Here is a 20,383-nt window from a genome sequence, read left to right on the forward strand (position 1 = left end):
CAGCAAGTCGGCCCTCGTTCAGTGAACTTTATCAGTCTCGTTGTTTTTGACCACGCTCGAAGCTTTGATACTAACCAGTTAAGCATGAAAATGACTCCGAATAGACGCTGGAGGAAAGATTTTAAGCAGAGGTCATGGTGACAAATATAAAGACGGAGAAATGTTTCTTTTGAAAATTAAAAGGGCTATTCTGTAAACGAGAATGTTAACTTTTATTCACTTGGATAGAAAATAATCTAAGTCTTTTGGAGATGAGACGATGCAGCATAAATCCCATTTATAACTCGCTGAACACTGAATCCCTGCCTTTCTGCTGGTTATTATAACTCCGTGTAAACCTGCATCTTAACCTGTGTAGTCAGAGGAATCTTGTCCATTTTCTGTGGAGCCTGAACCTGTTTTTCCCCTTTTAATGTGTTTGTGTTTTTATCAGAATGGGGAAATTGGGTAGATCTCAGCGTGGTTTAACAAACGTTTGTTGAACCATCACATATTTACCTCCTACAGTAGCTCTCCTGCTGGTGTAAATAAGTAAGATTAGCTCGATAAATGTTGTGTTTTTTTTTGTTGCACCAGGTTGACTGTAAATCTTTCTCTACTAATGGTTGGATTTATGCGCACCCGTTTATCTTGACATGGTTCCCCACGACTGCTCTTTTTCCACAGGATTAGCATTACTCTTATGTGATTGAGAAAGGATCTTTCCTCATCTCTTTGTCTTTGGTCTTCTTGCTGGCTATAGACCTTATTATTGATAGGTCTCCACATACCTGTATCTCAAAGGTAGTCATGTTAATAATTTCCTAATCCTTCAAAACTTCTCCCTTCTGATGGGTTTGAGCTAGCTCTATTTGTCAATTGTATCTTCATGATGTATAGAAACATGAGTTGGCACCCAAACATGCCATCCAGCATTCATTTATAATTACCAATATATGATAGAGTGAGCTCAGAAATAATGACAAATTACCCCAGGTGACTGCATTTCTCCGCAAAACGGGGCTGAGGTCTAATTTGTAAGCACAAAGAAAACCGCTACAGCTGTTCCTAATTATGAAGACCCAAATATATACCAAGATTTAAAAGAAAAAAAGGCCTCTGTGACCAAAATATCCATCTGAACTGGGTCGTGTGTTAAATCCTTCTTAAAGATGGAGAGACGGAGAGATTTGCGCTCGCTTTAACTTCCTCTAGTTGAATAAATCTTGACAAATCACCGCCAGGGCAGGAATGAAGTTATGTTAATTATGTTGTCAAATCATTTTTGGCACAACCTTAAAGACTCGTTTGGTTTCACTTCTCTTAATCATCTTATGTTGTTTGGGCTGTTTTTTTTTTTCTTCTTGGTATTCAAGGAACTTGTCTGTCATCACAGAAAAAAACGAGTCGCACAAAATGGTTACTAATTTTGTTTTCAGACTCCTAAATCTGGCAGTTTTTGTCTAATTAAGGAGGCATGACAGCGATAATGTAAACGGTAAAAAACCGTAAAGGATCCACAGGGGGGAGCTGAGGAAGAAAGATGGTTTTTCAGCAGACTTACCAAAGGATTCACCGTCTCGTTTGAATGTTATTGTCAAACGCTACGGATGAGATTTGTGGGGACAGATGGTGTTTTTCTACATGGTCTGTACATCCGAACAGCCCCCAACAAACGCCCAACCATACACGAAGAGATGGACTTTATGACAATGGCCATAAGAATGGCATTACAACACAGTAAAGATGTTTGTGCCACGCTGATGTAGGATTAAGTGCACTCTTTGTATTAAAAAAAAAAGGCCCAAAACCTATAACGAAAGTAGCTTTGCACAAAGATCTCTGATGAAAAGTTCCCCTTCGGTTAGAGAGCAGATTTCCGGGGTAATTTCAATTCCTTTTTCTCGTTTTGATTAAAATTCCCAGTAAAAAAGAAACCAAAAACAAACACAAACAGTTGATTCGTGTATTTATGTGTCATATTTATCTTTAAAGTGCTTTTGTGTCGGCACAATAAAGTTGAAAGTCCCGTCTGAAACCGCCGAACCACCACCATCACCGCTGCTGCTGTGTTGCTACGGGAACCCTATTGCTATGGTAGCAGGGTCGAGGTTTGTCACACCTCATTACGAGACTTTACCGAAAGAAGACACGGAAAGAGGGAAATAAAGAAGGAGCGAATTTGCGAGGAGGAGAGGGAACGCAGTGAGGCACATGTAAGTGAGGTGGGGTGAAAGAACGAGACGGGAAGGCACCATCGCAGAGAAAAGGGAGGACTGCAGAGGGAAAGAAGAAGGGATGAAAGTGAAATCCCCTGAGAGGGGAGGCGAGAGGAATGCAAATAGAAGCAGACAGGGAGATTATAATAAGGGAAGGGTTTAGCTCCGTGGGATGACTGACTGTTGCTGGTGGAGCAGTGAAATATGAATGAACGAAAAAGGAGGTTTGAGAGGAAGGATTGTGGGTGGGGAAAGAAAGCCGGGTCGTGATTGGTGGAGAGGAAGCCGCGGCATAAAGACAAAGGAGATGGGCGGTAGTGACGGTAACGGATCATATGTTGCCCGAGTGGAGCACAAAGATGAGCTGAAGCTGCATTTACCCTCATGACTTATCTTTGTGGGAAGGTTTGAGGGGTGTGTGTCATTTTTCAGGGAATTAGAATCAGCTGTTTTTTTTTCTTTACGGAGCGGACGTCACGCCGGCGTGACGGAAGATGCAGGCGCATCACAGTGCAACACATGCACGCTCGTACACGTTAGCTGTGAGTCACAGTCACACCATCGCATCACAAGGCGTCAGGAGATGAAAGGAGGACCGGTCAGCACTGTCAGACGTTATTCAGAAGTCTGGGGGGGGGGGGGGGGGGGGGGCTTTGTTTCCTGGTAATGGGCCGTGCAGCCGGGTCCCATCCTTGAGGCCGTCGCCATGGAGGCAGGAACGAGGTTTTTTTAGAGTCGAAATGACTGTGCTCGCAGCAGAGGAGACGGAGTGTGTCGTTAGTCAAAAAAATAACACCATACACGCCTTCCTGTTTCGGATTTGTAAAGCGGTGTGCGTGGTTGTGGGTTTGAATACACAAAGTCAGCCGCAGGGCAGCAGTTGGAGGGGGGGGGGGGGCTCCTTATATTTCTGATGCTCCTGTTGTTGCTTGGGCTGGACGTTTCCTCCTCTGTCCTTAGGGTCAGAATAGGGTGGGAACACACACACAAGAACGCCGTTTGTCACTCACTACCTCTCATTTTGACCATATATGGTTGCTACCTCGTCCTGTATGTAAGGCCTTCTCTCCTAAGCAAACAGGAAGTTAGCGTTGCCACAAAAGACTAAACCAGGGCCCACCGCCCTGTGCTCGCACAGATTAAAAAAAAGACAGGGCTTAATTCAGCCACCGTTTATGTCAAAGAAAATATTATTTCAGGATAATAATGATAATATAATTTTTTTAATAATATATATATATTTAATATTTTTTATTTTTTATTTACTTATTATTATTATTTTTATATATTTTTTTTATTTAGTCATTTATTATTATTATTATTATTAGTTAGTAGTAGTATTTTTATTACTACTTTTTATTTATATTTTTTATTGTTTACTTATTATTTTTTATAATATTTTATATTTATTATTTTATATATATATATATATATATATATATATATATATATATATATATATATATATATATATATATATATATATATATATATATATATATATATATATATATTATTTTTTTTGTCATTTATTATTGTTATTAGTTAGTAGTAGTATTTTTATTAGAATTGGTATTATTGTTGTTGTTAATATCCAATCATTGTAAATATTAATAATTTTTTTGAGCTACTTGACTAATTTGAATTTCCCCCATTGGGGGATGAATAAAGTATTTTTCTATTCTATTTTATATTATTTTCTAAAACCTCCTGCTTTATCATGAGAAATGAAACAATGGATTGGTCTGTCTGGAAACAATATGATAAACAACAGTAACTGTAACAACATCCTCACTCTAGAGAACTAGACTCTGGAAACTGTAAATAGAGGTGACATTTCAGCATATTTACGTTGGCTCGGGCGATGATGGCGGGCTGTAAAAGAAGCCACAGTCTTAGTCTTAGCCAGGAAAAATCCTTTTGCCAAACCGAGAACAAGTGCTTATAGAGCATAAGCTCACACTATTTCTTTCAAGGACTCATCAGTTTTCTGTGGTGAATTCTTTATGTTGAAAGAATCTAGGTCAAAGCGTCTATAAATATTAATTTGCCCTATTTGTTGGGTTAAGCTCGTTGGCGTTTCACTGGCATCTTGTGTGTTGGCGTCGCATGTTTTAACCTTTTTCTTGTTTGCTGTGCAGGTTCTCTACAGGGAGGATTTTGAGAAGAACAAAGGAAAAGGTTTCAGCGTGGTGGCAGACACGCCAGAGATGCAGAGAATTAAGAAAACGCAAGACCAGATCAGCAATGTAAGTGTCGGCAGCCCCGCCTGCCTGTTGATTTCTCTGAATCTTAGCACGGCAGCAGACTGCTGAGTCAGAGCTCTGCTGGAGTTATCGGCTCCCTGACGGGCCGGTTTGATGCCACCATGCTCTGAGGACATGATTTTCTTTTGTGGGGGATAATTTACATGGATAAAACATGCTGGAAAAGGCTCTTTCATACCTTAAGAATGACTGATTTCACATTATAAGAGTAGAGTATGTGCTGTTGATCCCTACTGTGCACTTCATGATTTTGCGCCCTTGTTTCCTGTTTTCCTTTCTCTTTTTTCTTTTTGTGCCAGTGTATTTTGTCTATTTTTAGAATATTATGGTCTGCATATTACTTTTATCTGTCATATTTTACAATCTTAATCTGTTCTTACCTTACGTGCCCAGAGGGACTACAGGTGGAAATTAGCAAATGTTGCTACAACCTGGCACAAGGCATCTCTTCTCTCACAATTAATGCTTTTGTGCATTGTCCCTGTTTTAAGTAAATAAATGACAAATTTATCAAGCCAACTCTTGGTCACTTCATGCTCAAACTGGTGACTGAACATCTTAAATGTCACCAGCTGTAACAAGAAGATTAGTTGTTTATGGAACTTTCCTCAAGCCTCAAAGATCTCCTCAAGTTTTCTGGAATACAGATCGTTCATTGTTAACTGCATCTAAGCACAGCTCATCTTTTCTCCCCGCTCCACAATTATTTGAAAGGAATTCTGGATCATTGTCTTTTCCCTCCTCTCTCCGTCTTTCTCCGCTTATTGATTCGTAAATACAACGCAGCGTTCACCTCGCGTCTCCCCAACTCCGCTGCGAAGCTCTTTTATTTCCTCGTTAAACACCCTCGTACACAAAAATGCTTCGTCGTACATAACCAGCTCTACGCTGGCCTCGCTAATGACATAATTAGTGTGGAGGATGATGGGTAATTGCTGCTTTCATGCGATGAAAGATCTGGCATGTCTAGGATCAAGGAAACGTGCGGGGCCGAGATGTGTTGCTCGTGTTTATTTGCGGAGTCGCGCACCGCATCAGGATAACTACGACAGGATGGGCTCAGGCTCTCTGAAGTGTTTTTTAGACGCAACACACAAAGCATGTGCTTCCAATCACTGTGTCATTCACAGCTAACAGGAGCACTTCTCTCGTTTCATTCTTTTATCAAGACCAGCGATGCTCACTATTTATTTCACAACAGCCACATTGGCAGAGCAAAATCAAGGGAAGAGCCACTTTTACGACGACATACTAAAGTCCCCTTTTGCAAATATGCATTTCTACATATAAAAAAGAAACAACACAGCCAATACATTTTCAATTAAGACCATATTTACCTTAATACTGGGATGAGCAGAAGCTGGCGTGCATGTCCTTGACTTTCTTCATGTTGTATTTGTAGTTTGTTGTTGTAATCATAGTGAGACATTCAGGATGAGCATGGTTTTTGTGCTGGTTTTTGCCCTTTTTTAATTAAAAACCGATCCATTGTGCCTGCATCCATTGAGCCACGGGGGTTTAAGCGGGCTGCGTTGCCAGGTTTAACAGAGCCCCCTTTAGGAAACACCATTAAGCCTTAATTAATACTTAATAAAAATACTTCATACTGTGCAGTATTCGCTGTATGTTATTTGAAAAATTATTGTTATTGTTACCATATTGTTATAAGCTACTATGCGAGTGCGGGCCGCCAATTAGAGCTTGAGGAGCCGCATGTGGCAATGAGTTTCTCTGATCTAGACGTTCAGAAACAAACAAATCCAGGCTCACCCACCCTCATGCTCCTGATCTGTTACCTTTCATTTTCTATCACCTTCCTCTTGTCCAGCTTTGAGGGTTGAAAAGTGTTGCAGGGGTTTAGTTGAGCAGCAAGCGGGACACTTCCTGTAAATCCGCACACAAACGCAGCATCTGTTCAACCTTCTCCCTCTAAACAAACTAAAATAATCTCCCTCACACACACTCATTTAGCATATTGCACTTGAAACTAGCTGCTGTGTTCTCTGGACCACTCGCTTCACTGTCCCTGCACAAACACTCCCTGATCCCGCTCTGTGAACACACACCCCCCCCCAGCTCTGCCAGCACAGTGGGCTCTTTGAGTCTGGGTGGAAGCGGGGACAGAATCAGGGTTGTAAATCTTGACCGAGGCCGTGTGAGTCTGTCTGTTATCAGCCTGGTAGTTAGTTAGCGCAGAGTAGTCTCAGTTTCATGTTGCAACACTGCTTATATCACACTGATAAAGTCTACCTGAGATGTAAATATTAAGCAGCTTTTCATTTTACACCTGAGACTGTAGTGAACGGAGTAATTTCAGCCACTTGTGATGTGCTTAGTCATGTTTCCTGTTGAATATCGCTGGCTCATTCTACCCCTGAATGTTGAAGCTTCTGCTCACTTCCCCGTTTCTCTTCACCTGTCGTTTTTTTTCTTTCTTCTTTTTTCTTGCGTGCGATAAGTAAACGGCGGTTGCTACGCAACTCTGAGCTCACAACACTTCCGACTGCCGAGATGTCATTTCCTTTTAGCATCAAGCTGCTTCCTCTGGCTGCACGAAACCGCCCCACCTATCAGCACCAACACGGCCAGGCTGAGGGGCCGTCGGGAGACCCCTGGTGGACGGACGAGGAACTACCGCAGCGGTGATGGGTTTTCAGTCTCCTCTGGTGACATGGTGCTGTTTGTGCGTTTCAGATTAAGTACCACGAGGAGTTTGAGAAACGGAAGATGGGAGGAGATGTCCCACAACATCAGCCTAGCAACCCCAACCCAGGTATGTGAACTCCTGCACCAGTACAGAAGCGTTTAAAGTCCATTCAGTTTACCGACTCAACAGTTGGTGATAAGCAGAGAGAGGTGGCAGTGAAATGACTCATGAGCTTCTCAGCTTGTTGGACACTTAATCAGTTCACCGCCCTCCTTCTCCTCTGCATCTCAAATCAAGTCAAATTTATTTGTATAGCACATTTCATGTACAAAACAATTCAAAGTGCTTCACATAAAATAAAAGCATTGCAGCGGGGAGTGTAAGAAGCATTAAAAATACATAAAAGAATATAAAGAGAAACAAATAAAATAATTTAAATGAATTTAAAAACAAGCAACAGTCCAGATAAGTTAAAAGATACCGTGCAGATTTCATGCATAGACACATGAGAAAAGAAATGTTTTTAACCTGGATTTAAAAATGTCTCCATTTGGTGAAAGTTTAATCTCCACTGGCAGTTTGTTCCACTTGTTTGCAGCATAACAGCTAAATGCTGCTTCTCCATGTTTAGTCTGGACTATGGACTGGACCAGCTGACCTGAGTCCTTGGATCTAAGGCTACCTTTACACGGAAACGATCTGAAACCAAAACGCAAAAGTGGCGTTTTGTTTTCACTTTTAAATCTGCGTTTAGACGAGCGTTTTAGGGTGAAAATCTGCGTGCATACGGAAACGCTAAAGTGTGTGACGTTTCATATTTATCGATGCAGTAAACACGCCAGATGGCTATGTGGCAACACAACCAAGACCAAGTTTGGTCTGTTCTTTACTACTCTCGCTCATCATTGCTGTTATCTGATGAAATGACTCTTGAACGTCAATTAAAAGCTGCTGTGATGTGTTCAGATCTCTTAGTCCGGGCAGCAGTATTGCTGCAGGAATTAGTTCATTTCTCAATCATGGCTGTAAGAATGCAACATTAAATGATTTTTAATGGCTCAAGCCAAACAAACTCAAGCCTAGCTGCAGCAGCTTTGTGGTTAAAGAACACGTTCAGGAGGAACAATCACGTTAACAAGTCTACCTGCTGCCTCTGTTTTACATGCTTGATTTGCAATTTTGCACAGAAGTTCATTGTTTCAGAAGTCATGCAACAGGAAATCAAACTGCAGTCGATCGCATGTTTGTGCTTGCCTTGCTTTTGAATGGATCGTTCTGTGGAAGAACTGATACAAATACGCAGACGGGAGTGAATATGTCTGGAATGAGGATGCATTCGCTGTACGTTCTGAAAACGAAAGAAGGCAAAGTCGTAGCTCGTTTGTAAAGCAGTAAATTTCTGCTTAGCTGCCAGCGGGTTTGATGTCTCAGATCTGACTTGAAGGGGAAATAAATTTGCAGCTCATTAAGTCGCCCTTTTTTTAATTTATTATTATTATTATTATTATTATTAGTTCTTAGTAGTATTTTTATTAGAATTGGTATTATTATTGTTGTTGTTAATATGCAATCATTGTAAATATTAATAATTTTTTGAGCTACTTGACTCATTTGAATGAATAAAGTATTTTTCTATTCTTTCCTTCCTTTTTATTAGGAGCTTTCCAGCCGCCTGCCGCCTCTCAAAACTACAACTATGAGCCCGCTCCTGAACCAGTGCGCCAGGCAGCTGCTGGTCCACCTCCCAGCTCTGGGGTGAGTCCCTCACTCTCCAACTGAAGGACGAACAATCAGAAGACTGCCTTTGATATAATTTGATCATTTGAAAAGCATCTTTTACACTTCAAAAGTTGTATCTGCACCGTAATCTTCTTAATCATTAGTTGTACACTGGAAAAAAATGCCCCTCCAAAAATAAGTAAGAAAAACAACAAATACAAGACGTTTTTGCTTGAAATAAGCAAAAATAAATCTGCCAATGGAACTAGTGAAAATCGGCTTGTCAGGATTTCTTGAAATAAGATGTGATATTTAGGACTTTTGAGATAAAAGTGATCTTGAAATTAGCTTAAAAACCTCTTCAAATGTAAAAAAAAGCTTGTTTCATATGAAATCCGACTCAAAACAATTTGTTTTCAAGACTTGTTCATTTAACAAGATATTCCAGATGTATTGTCTTCCAACAAGTCCCTATATCTGTCTGAAATGGTACTTGTTAGGCAGTTGTGTCTTATATTAAGTGTAATGAGATATTTGGACTAGAAATGAGACAAATATACTTGGTAAGACTTAGATTTTTTCCAGTGGAAGTCCTTTGACCCTCAGAAAATCAGGCACTGATGAGCCCATGGTTGTCGTCTGCCCACAGAAGCGATACAGGGCCGTGTACGACTACTCTGCCGCCGACGAGGACGAGGTGTCCTTCGTGGACGGAGACGTGATCGTAGACGTGCAGCAGATCGACGAGGGCTGGATGTACGGCCGCGTGGAGCGCACCGGCCAGCAGGGCATGCTGCCGGCCAACTACGTGGAGGCCATCTGAGTGAGAGGGGGAGGAAAAGAGGAGGAGATATAGAAAGGGAGGGAAAGAAGGAAAGGAAAAGCCCAGTGCCATCTCATCTTAACGCCGCTTTCTCTTAATTTTATTCCCCTTTTCTGTCCTGTGAGACCCTGAAACTGCTCCCTTCTGCACCCCTGCTCTGTTTCCACCGTTCACCACACACAGACACCCTCAGTCTCTCTGTCTGTCCGTCTGTCCGCCTCTCTGTCTGTGCTTGAGTCTGTCTCTCTCTCATCTTTGTCCGTCGGCCATTCTGGCTCCAAACTGAAAGTCTTAACAGATAAACTCCCGGCTCATAGCAGTGTGTCTGGGGGTCCTGCTGTGTCACACAGCTCCGTCACTCGCTGTAGCACTTAAAAAAATCCTGACGTGCAAAAATAAAGAAAAAACATGACTAAATATATCCCCAACAAGTCAGACACTGCAAACATTCTTTATGTGGAGGTTTTTCTTCAATTTTTTGCAGCTCGATCTCGGCCAGACTGGAAACCGTAATGAATCTCTTATCAGATGTAAGCTTGAATATTACTTTGACTCGTGTACATTCCTTTAACCTCTGTCTCTGTTGCACCAATCAGCCGCTTATCAGTCAGAACAGAGAGGGTTTTTAATATATTTATAGATAGACGCGCACCTCGCCGTTGTCTTCAAACACAAGGCATCCTCGTGCTCAGCACTGCATTGTGGGTATCGTGAAACTGGAATTGTAGCCTAACTGAAGAGCTCCTCCTGTCATTGCCTTATTCGGGCATTTTGGATACAGGAGGGATCAGGGACAAGTTAGGGGACAGTATCAGTCTATCTCTTGCAGCCACACTGATTCCACCGCCTCAGTTAGTGCGATTGTCCTGTGTACACACGCTTATTCCTGTTTGTGCAACCGGAATGCCTTCAGTCCTGAGAGAATCACAGAGATATGGCCATCAAGGTTCATCTGGGGGGGGGGGGTTGAACTGGTCACATTCTTCCTCTTTACTACAAAACCAACCATCAAAGAAGACACCCTTACAAAAGAGAAGGCCAAGCACAACTCTCTACATTGTGATTCTTTTTTGTTTGTTTGTTTTTAGATTTATTCCATTGTTTCTGTGCGAGGACATTCCAGTCTTTTTTTTCTTCCATTTAATGTGAGAGAAACTGTTGAATCCTTTGCTGTGTTTGATGTTGTTTATCTCATGCTGTTCTTCCAGCTGTTCTTCTTTGCTTCTCTTGTAATTATATAAGATGCTTATTTTCCAAAAAGAAAAAATAAATAAATGAATAAATAAATGTCGGTGAACACGAATTAGTCGATTTTGGAAACAGAATTTTATGCAGTTTTCGGTCAAGCTAACGGCTTGTTGTTGGAGCCTGCTTCTGATCCCCGTTATGGTTTGATTGTGCAGCTTCGCAGACGGAGTAAAAGCGTGAAAGACTGATTTGATCTGGTCCGTCTGGCAGGTGAAGCCCAAACGCTGTCGACTGCTTTGGATTATTTGACCTTTTAGAAGAATTGATGCCGGCTCTTAAACTGAAAAGCTGCCTCTTTCTTCCACTTCAGATGCAGTAATTCTGTCAGTCTCACCATCGTTTCTCAGTGGTGTAAATAATGTCACTGTTCCCCTGACCCATGCGCACCTCTTCCCATCCTCTCGCTGTCTCGTACTCCTGTGATGCACCGTGACCGTCACAGATATGAGCCATCAGGGCGTTTTGCATTTTTAGGTGGGGCAGGTGGACATTAGGGGAGGGGGGGGGGGCTGAAAGTGTTCAGCTTTATCAAATGAAACGAGCCTCTCACTATGTAGCTAGATTACATTGTATAATTGTAAATGTATCTTAAAGGTGAGTTGGGGGGTTTTTACAGGTCATGGTGCTCTGGGAAGTGGCTTGCCTGCAGGTGAAAGCGATTCATATTTTTGTGGATTTTAAAAAGTCGACTCGTTGGAAAAGTACACTTTGATGCAAGTTGTCAGTTGGTTTGAGATTCAGAAACTCTTAATTCATAAGGACGGGCGCCTCAAATTGGTCCCGAGGTTCCTGCTCTCTGCGTCAGCCGCTGTTTGACAACAGAATATCTGAGAATTTAAATTTAAAAAAAGGTGATTTTAAAGCTTTCGGTTGCGTCAGTAAACCGGAGAGTTTGGCGTTTTGGCAACAAATCTACTCTCTGCTGATTCCAGCGTTTCTTTTATCTCAAAGGTGTTGATTTTATTTTTTATTTTTTTTTTGGTCAGTGAAGATGAAATGAGAAGATGGCCAAAGACAGCCGGTGTTGACATGTGGCTCGGGATGGATCTGTCAGGCGTGAGAGGATGTTGGCGTGCGGGCGGCGGGGGGCAGATGCTCTCCGTCTGCCTGCCGCTGAGGCAGGGCAAGTTGTTTGTCTGACCTGGATATTTGTCAGGAGTTGACCTCTTTGCGCCAAATGCCGTTCCTCTGCTCTGGCATCACTACTGATCCATAACGCTGCATCACGGCCCCTCGGTTCCCGTCTGGTTTCCTGTCCGCCCCCCCGCTGCAGACCCTTCTTTCCTTCGGCCTTGGTCGTAGGCTCCTGCGCTTCTGATGAATCATTCCCTGCTTCTATGACGCTGGTTATATACTGTAGACTTTGCAGAGTGAATCATATAATCCACGGTTGCAGGTTTAGCATTCAGACCAGTTCTGTGCATTCCATCTTAAAATTGTTTTTGTTTTTGATATAATTTTGTTATTTTTTTGAGTAAAAAGAATAAAGATATCATATTGCATATTGTCATACACGTGTATTCAGAACCCAGAGTACGCACTCAGATTAAGGACCTGATATCATCTCCTGTTGGCCTGTTACAGCACTTCAAATTGTACTTATGATTCTGCAGATCCAATAAAATGTCATTTTTTTCTCAGAATGCTGTTTGTGCTTTGTTTTTCAGTCTTTTTTTTTTTTTTGCTGTGTATTGACTTCATTTGTTTCAGCGGTGCAACTCCAGTCAAACCAACACAACCAGTAGATCTCCAGCTTTACCGGCGTGTTCGCTTCTGTGCATCCAGAGTAAATCAGGTGATCGAGTCAGTCTCTCACAAAGCACCTGAGTTGCTTCTGCGGTTTGTTTCGGGTCATTGGGAATCTGCCCGACTCTGAGTGCACGCTACATGCCTGTGCACGTCAGAATCCATCCAGCTGCCTCCATAAACAGCCGTGACGCGGTGCCGCTGGAGGCTGCACGTGTCCACACCGTCACGCTGCCTCCTTAGAGTTGATGCTTTCAGACTTTTAAAGTCTTCTTTCCTCCATCATCCTGTCGCAGGTCAGTCTAAATTGCTTTTTTCTTAATCTGGCCTTTCTGTCGCTGAGGGTTTCTGGGAGTCCTGCACCTTGTGCTGAGCTCTATATTTGCTCTGACTCCTCCCCCTTTATGGGTGAGTGTATTCCTTCCTACAGGAGGATGTTGTGAATGAGCTTTTCATCCACCACTGTGGTCTCCTGTAGACATCCTGTTCTTTTTAAGCCTTAGAGTGCATCAAACTGTTGATTTGTCCTGTTTTTTTTATTGGAATGCGCTGCTTCTTTTGCTTTGACTCGTCCTTGACCCCTCATTCCTGGAATAAACTCACTCCTTTTCAGTGTTTAACTGATGATGAAATGGTAGCTGTGTTTACATGAACCACTTTTAATCAGATCCGTTGTCCCAACGGGAATCTAAATAACTCAAATGCAGACTTGAATCAGATCAGAACAAGACAGCGAATCTGATGGTTTATCTCTGGTTTCCTCTGTTCGTGCTGGAAACGTGTGGATGTGAAGGGATGCGAGAGGTAGAACCGTGTTTATCATGCTCGGTGCTCGTAGACAGGAGCAGGAAGCCTGTTGACTTAGCTGTTTTATTAGAAGGAGCAGCAGAAACCCCCCAATAGTTTGCAGATCATATGTTTCCTGCTCGTCTTCCTCTGCTGAATAAATAGAATTGTATCACTAAAGTTAAAGTGAAGAATTTCTGCTTTTCATTTTGCTATATTTCCACAAATGTATTATTTATTTGAGGCATGTAAATGCACATCCTATCCAATCTCTTTATTTAATGTAAACGCATCTGAATCTCTAATCAGATCGATTTAAATGAGCCTGGAGAAATATTTATCTGTGTTGACGTAATTAAGGAACAGCTTCAGTTTAAGAGCAGTAAGATTTACTTTGATTAGAGTCTGTAGAACTAAATGATCAAATGAATTCATTACAAAGTTTAGGATGAGTTCAGAATCAGTCTTTAAACTTGAATTAATTGTGCTGTAGAACTACCTGAAATGTCTCCTGGTAAATGCTGAGAATAACATATTGTGTGCAGAAGCTGTCAGCTCACACAACTCTGCCTTTCTTTGAGTCTGTGTTATATATTTAGAGTTCCAGATGTCCATGGATGCATATTAATAATTTGGTTTCTTTACACAAAATCAAGTCAAAAACCAGACAATTTAGGTTCAGTCTTTTTCCTGATGAACTTTGTTACTTCGGCTGTTCGGTTGCATTTCAACACCAGAAAAAAAAAACCCGCCTGTTCTCCCAAAGGAGTCGCGTTTGAATCCGTTTCGTTTCCTGTTTCGCACCGAGTGGGCGGGGACTTGTTTCCGAACGGTCCCGATCTCTTCCGATCTCCGTGCACGGGCGGTGGGGCTGCTGTTTGTGCTGCGTGTCCTTCTCGCATCTCCGCCTCGCATCTCCGACAGCGCCTCCATCATGGTGGACGTCCTGCTGTTGATGTTTTTCGCCATCATGGGCCTGGTCTTCCTCTCCTACATCATCTACGTGCTGTGATGGAGACAGATCCGGCTCAGCGACCCGGGCGGCCGGTGAACAGGGGACTGGTGCTCTGGCTCTCCCGCATCCCCGATTTCCACATTATGGACATTGGTAAGGCTCTCCTTAGAATAAACCTGATGTGCTGCATGCATTAGCAGTCGGAAATAATATGAGAGGATGGGGACCCTTCCAGTAAAAGCCTGCATGGAGCTTTCTAATAGCTGCTGTTTGTGAGATGTAAATCTGAACATGATGTAGTTTTATCATTTCTAAGCAACAAACTGTTCATGCTTGATTTGTTTCAGAGTGTAGAATCTCGGCCAGGCCGTGATGCTCCCCCTCAGGGCTCTTAGGTGGGATGTGAGGAGCCCAGAGGAGAACAAATGGAGGAGGAGAAGGATGATCTTTCTATCTCTGACCCTTTCTCACTGTCATCTTTTCCCTCGGTCCTTCAATCTGGCCAGGATCCTCCAGCTAAATTCTCACTCAGCGGCCTCTCTGAAATGAGCGGAGTGTTTTCTATGCTGCCTGGTTTCTTTTTAAAGGAGCAGTGCCTCTGCACAGATCCAGTAAATCTATATATGTACGGGTGCAGGATGGTTTTTGAATTCTTGAGTGTGACAGTTGTAGAATTTGCCTTTTTTATGACACTGTGAGCTAATAATTTCATGTGCTGTGTGCAATTTTTCCACCATTTTCTGCCAGATTCAACGTGCAATCAGACTTTTCTCCACTCCTGATTTGTGTTTGCTTCATTTTGCCTGCTCAGCCGTCGCCTCTGAGCTCGTTCATTGTGTTCTCTGAACTTTCCCACCAGCTCAGAGGGGAGCAGTGAGTCTCCAAACCTCTGCTTTGTTCATGTTTCTGTTTCAATCACTTGGCATGATGACGGACGTGTGCTTTCACACCAAACCTCCTTTATATCGTCTATTATTATTATTATTACATTTTTTTGTTTACAAATGTCCTGATCGTTTTCTGAGATATAATGCACATATGTCAAATAAAGATGATTCCAGTACATCTCATCTCTTCAGTTGGAGGATAAAGTTGATGTATTTTAATTAATGATCAGATTAATGATCAGTTTTAACTCGATGCCAAACATTATATTGTTATTAGAGGCTTTTCTGCTGATAGCTGTGTTGCATTATTGGAAATTAAGTGTGTTTTTTGAGCATTTATGGGCATTTTTTGGGTGATTTTCAGGCTTAAATGAGTTAATGCTTTTAGAAATTAGTCCAATTTCAGCTGTGGACAGAAGCTTCACAGTTATGGGGATTTTATTATCAGGCTTTGATGTCACATTCGTCACAAATGCCTTCTTTTGGCTGTTAATTAATCCGATTAAAAAGAAATAAGAAGAACTTTCATACTAAGAAAAGTGCACTTAAGTGGTATCAAAGTCACGAATCTTCAGATCTAAAGGCCTGCTTGGCTTTACAGGAAGTTTCCTCCTTACCTCTGATGTAAAGTTGCTTCTGTACAACATGCACAACCTCCTGTTGTGAACATGAACTCTTTGGGGTTTTTACTGACTTCTTGTTTGTTTGTAAAAGTGTTCTTTAGAACATGCACCTCATCCTTCCGAGCCTCACAGACATTTAAACAGTAACTTACTTTTAATTTTCAAAGTTTCCCTCCAATTAACGAGTTCTTAGATGGTGTGTTGCCAGCACCCTCCACACGGGGGCGTGCGTGCTCCTTGTGGTCCTGCAGGGGGCGCTGTGCAACCACAGAAAGCTGTGCACAGTGAGCTGAGTGCAGAAGCCCACAAGAATAATTCAGGCCTGATCCGGAGGTGTTTGACACCAGAGTGGTTTCAGGTAAAAAATAACCTGCTGATGAAGCATGTGGGTAATTAGGTCTGGACTGGTTTGAGCTCATCAAAGACGGTGTTGTGCTTTGTTTACACTTGTTTACACGTGAATCTTGTTCAACTGTCAGTTATCCCCACATGTCAAATAAAACCAATCTGTGAGTGACGGTCCAGGTTTGAATAAAATTAATCCTTTCAGCTTCTTTTCACGGGAAAATGTTATTTAAATTTTCTTTTTATGCATTACAAATGGTTAAATAAATCATTTTGATTCAGCTTTATGGCTTAATGGATTTAAATCATATAGCAGAGATGGTTCACTCAGATTGACCTAAATTACATTAAAAGTAAAAGTTTTATAAAAGTTATAGAATGATTAAAATGCTTTTTACCAAACCACAGAGCCTGAATATACCTGCTTCTATATCAACTGTAGTGTTTAATAATGTAAACTATCATTTCATGCTGTCTGAATATCAATCACCAAACATATTTTGATATTGTTTCCTAATTTATTTCTGCTCCGTAGTAACTAAGAAAGAATAAATAAGACTACAAGCTAAAACAGTAAAGTTTGTACCACCAGAAGCCGTTGAGGGATGCTACAGTCTTGTAACCACGGTGACAGTACAGTGCATTACACAAACAAAATTGTTAAGGTGTGTCTGATTCTGTTCTATTTCCTGACATTTTTGCTCCCTTTCTTGTGTAAGAAGATTTAAAAAAAGATGAAGTAAGCACATGTTAGTGACCTTAATTAGGGGGAAAATGAATATCCAAACAGATAAGACCAAACAAAACAACCTGAAGTTCTTTTTACACTCAGAGTTTGTTGTTTTTCACCTGAACACGTAGAGTGAGGTCAAAGTTGGGGGCTGACGGGGGTTCTGGCTCTTGGTGCTGTACATAGTCATTTCTGGGGGTTATTCTAGTTTTATTTATGTGGATTAAACTAATTACTTATCATTTTTTGATTAGTAGGTTGTGGAGGCATTATGTGTACTAATTTGGTTTGTTCCACACAGAACCACTGAGGTGTTTTACATCTGTTTACAGTCTTGAAGCTAAGCTAAGCTAACCAGCTGCTGGCTGACCTCAGCTCACTGGAAAAAATCAAAGTCTTACCAAGTATATTTGTCTCATTTCTTGTTAAATGAAAAAGTCTTGAAAACAAATTGTTTTGAGTCACATATCATATGAAACAAGCTTTTTTTTTCATTTGAAGAGGTTTTTAAGCTAATTTCAAGATCACTTTTATCTCAAAAGTCCCAAATATCACATCTTATTTCAAGAAATCTTGACAAGCCGATTTTCACTAGTTCCATTGGCAGATTTTTGTTGTTTTTCTTACTTATTTTTGGAGGGGCATTTTTTCCAGTGCTTTAAAAGACTGATTTAAAGGAAATATTAAGCTTCTATACCAACTCTCAGCAAGAAACCATTTCAGTAGATTTCCCAAAATGGCAAACAATTCAGTTCTTCACTCCCCGTCCACCTTTTTTCTGCCGCATGTGTGCAGACAGAAGCACTCTGGGAAATAATCAGAATTCCTCTGCTGATAGTATAATCTACCTCTCTCCCTATTACAATACAGCCAGTGTTCCATCTAAGAGCACCCACACACACACGCAGTCACTTCAGACAGCATCTTCGGCCCGGCCGGATCAAATGACACTGCAGCGAGCTGACTCTGCAGCGGGAGGTGTTAAGTTATAAGAACAAGAAAGATGCACTGAGGCTGAACTGTGGGACGCAGGAGAGTGTTTGGTTGGTTGTTTTCTCCTCTCAGTGTGGGCATACACGGCTGTTTTAAAGTCGGCCTGCATTCCTGACTCCACCACCCTCCTCCAACCCTTCACTCACTCGCACTCCACATATCAGATCATGTCACAGCTATGTTGTATGTCCACTGAATCACAGCAAGACGGAGCAGGTGCTCTTTTGTTTTTCAGCTGCAGCGGCCTTGAGTTTTCCCCTGGAGCCATATTCAGTGATACGTGTTTTTATGTGTTTATAATTACTTTAAAAGGAAAAAAATCCACCCATGGAGCTGTTTGGCTGTTTTACAGGCGCTGGCGGCATTCCTCATTTCTGACTATATTTAATTTGCACTCAATATTCTGCTTAAAAGCTGGTGAAAAGTACACCATGTGACAATATAAGTTCAGATTTTTAAGGCAAAAAAAAGGCAAATATCTAAAAAAACTAAAGTTATGCACTGGAAAAAATGCCCCTCCAAAAATAAGTAAAAAAAACAACAAATACAAGACGTTTTTGCTTGAAATAAGCACAAAATCTTCCAATGGAACTAGTGAAAATCGGCTTGTCAAGATTTCTTGAAATAAGATGTGATATTTGGGACTTTTGAGAGAAAAGTGATCTTGAAATTAGCTTAAAAACCTCTTCAAATGAAAAAAAAGCTTGTTTCATGTGATATGTGACTCAAAACAATTTGTTTTCAAGACTTTTTCATTTAACAAGATATTCCAGATGTATTGTATTAAAACAAGTCCCTATATCTGGCTGAAATAGTGCTTGTTAGGCAGCTGTGTCTTATATTAAGTGTAATGAGATACTCAAAGAGACAAATATACTTGGTAAGATTTAGATTTTTTCCAGTGTGTGGTGTTCTTCAAATTGAAGGATGTGAATGTTGCTTTCTCTCTTCATCAGGAAATGTCTCCAGAGTTTTTCTATCAGCAAGTTTGGCCATTTCCAGCTAAATCAGGCAGTTTAGGAGTCTTTCAGTCTCTGAAACAAAAGTGGGGAGAAAGTAGAAAAACCACTGTCATAAATTACGACATTTCATCGTAAAAGTATCCCCTGGAATGTTGTGAACATAACTCTGGATGTTTAGTCCTGAAAGAGTATCTCGGTGTGGATTTTTCCCTTAAATCGATGCTTCACAGCGTGACCCATGACACACTCTGAGTCTGTAATAACATCTGCCCTCTGCAGCACCTGTAACCTCCTGCAACCTTCCCTGGAATGCCAGCGAGATGGAGTTTATGGGGGGTTGGTGAGGGGAGAGCGGCGCAGAATTAAGTGTAATAACACAATAGCTGAGGAAGGAGGGGAGGGGAGCCAGGGGGGGGCAAAAAGGACAGAGACGGAGCAAATTTTTAAAAAAAAGGAGACAATGAAAGAAAAGAGAAAAAGGGGAGGGATGGGGTTGGATCTGGGCTTCGCCATGGCCTTCAGCTGCAGAGTTCCTGTTGTTGTGGGGTGGGAGTTTCCCTCCGCGCGGGCCCAGAGGGAAGCAGCAGAGGATGTCTTTTTCCTGGCTGACCAAGAATGCCCGGGCCTCGAGGTCTTTCCTTCTCTCATTGGTGTGTTTGAAAAGTTTGAGGCAGGGTTCTTCTTTGTGCTAATGATATGGATTTTGGCCGGTGTGACTGATGCATAAACATTTCTGCGGGGAGGTTTTTCCCTGGGAAACGGGGGACGTCGGCCCCTCACCTCAGACTGGACTACACGTCCCACACCCTCAGAAACAGGGCTACAGTACGAGTCCTTTTCTGTCCCCTGAGGTACAATCTATACTAATGTACCCCCGAGGGTTAATTATTGGACCTAAAGGTACATATGTGTACTCAAGTGGTAAAAGGTACATATATGTACTCAAGTGGTAAAAGGTACATATAATATATGTACCTTTTACCACTTGAGTACATATATGATATATGTACTCAAGTGGTAAAAGGTACATATAATATATGTACCTTTTACCACTTGAGTACATATATGATATATGTACTCAAGTGGTAAAAGGTACATATATGTACTCAAGTGGTAAAAGGTACATATATGTACTCAAGTGGTTAAAGGTACATATATGTACTCAAGTGGTTAAAGGTACATATATGTACTCAAGTGGTTAAAGGTACATATATGTACCTTTTTGAGGGTCCAAAAGGTACATGTATGTACTCAAGTGGTAAAAGGTACATATATGTACTCAAGTGGTAAAAGGTACATATATGTAGGCCTACTCAAGTGGTTAAAGGTACATATATGTACTCAAGTGGTAAAAGGTACATATATGTACTCAAGTGGTTAAAGGTACATATATGTACCTTTTTGAGGGTCCAAAAGGTACATGTATGTACTCAAGTGGTAAAAGGTACATATAT

General features: G+C 41.4%; 1 protein-coding gene and 1 long non-coding RNA gene across 2 annotated transcripts in view; both read left to right on the plus strand.

The window, feature by feature from the left end:
* Positions 1 to 12,545, plus strand: part of LOC142372084 (LIM and SH3 domain protein 1-like) — a 28,501-nt gene extending 15,956 nt beyond the window's left edge. The window contains exons 4-7 of the mRNA XM_075454871.1: positions 4,340 to 4,447; positions 7,160 to 7,238; positions 8,770 to 8,867; positions 9,481 to 12,545. Of these exons, the coding sequence (XP_075310986.1) occupies positions 4,340 to 4,447; positions 7,160 to 7,238; positions 8,770 to 8,867; positions 9,481 to 9,654 (459 nt within the window). The 3' untranslated portion in view covers positions 9,655 to 12,545. The remainder of the gene's footprint in view (positions 1 to 4,339; positions 4,448 to 7,159; positions 7,239 to 8,769; positions 8,868 to 9,480) is intronic.
* Positions 12,546 to 14,292: 1,747 nt separating this feature from the next.
* Positions 14,293 to 15,452, plus strand: LOC142371403 (uncharacterized). The gene is made up of 2 exons (XR_012768025.1): positions 14,293 to 14,542; positions 14,737 to 15,452. It is a non-coding gene; the product is annotated as an uncharacterized LOC142371403 (long non-coding RNA).
* The last annotated feature ends 4,931 nt before the right edge of the window (positions 15,453 to 20,383 follow it).

This window comes from Odontesthes bonariensis, chromosome 21, assembly GCF_027942865.1.
Source record: "Odontesthes bonariensis isolate fOdoBon6 chromosome 21, fOdoBon6.hap1, whole genome shotgun sequence".
Classification (NCBI taxonomy): domain Eukaryota; kingdom Metazoa; phylum Chordata; class Actinopteri; order Atheriniformes; family Atherinopsidae; genus Odontesthes; species Odontesthes bonariensis.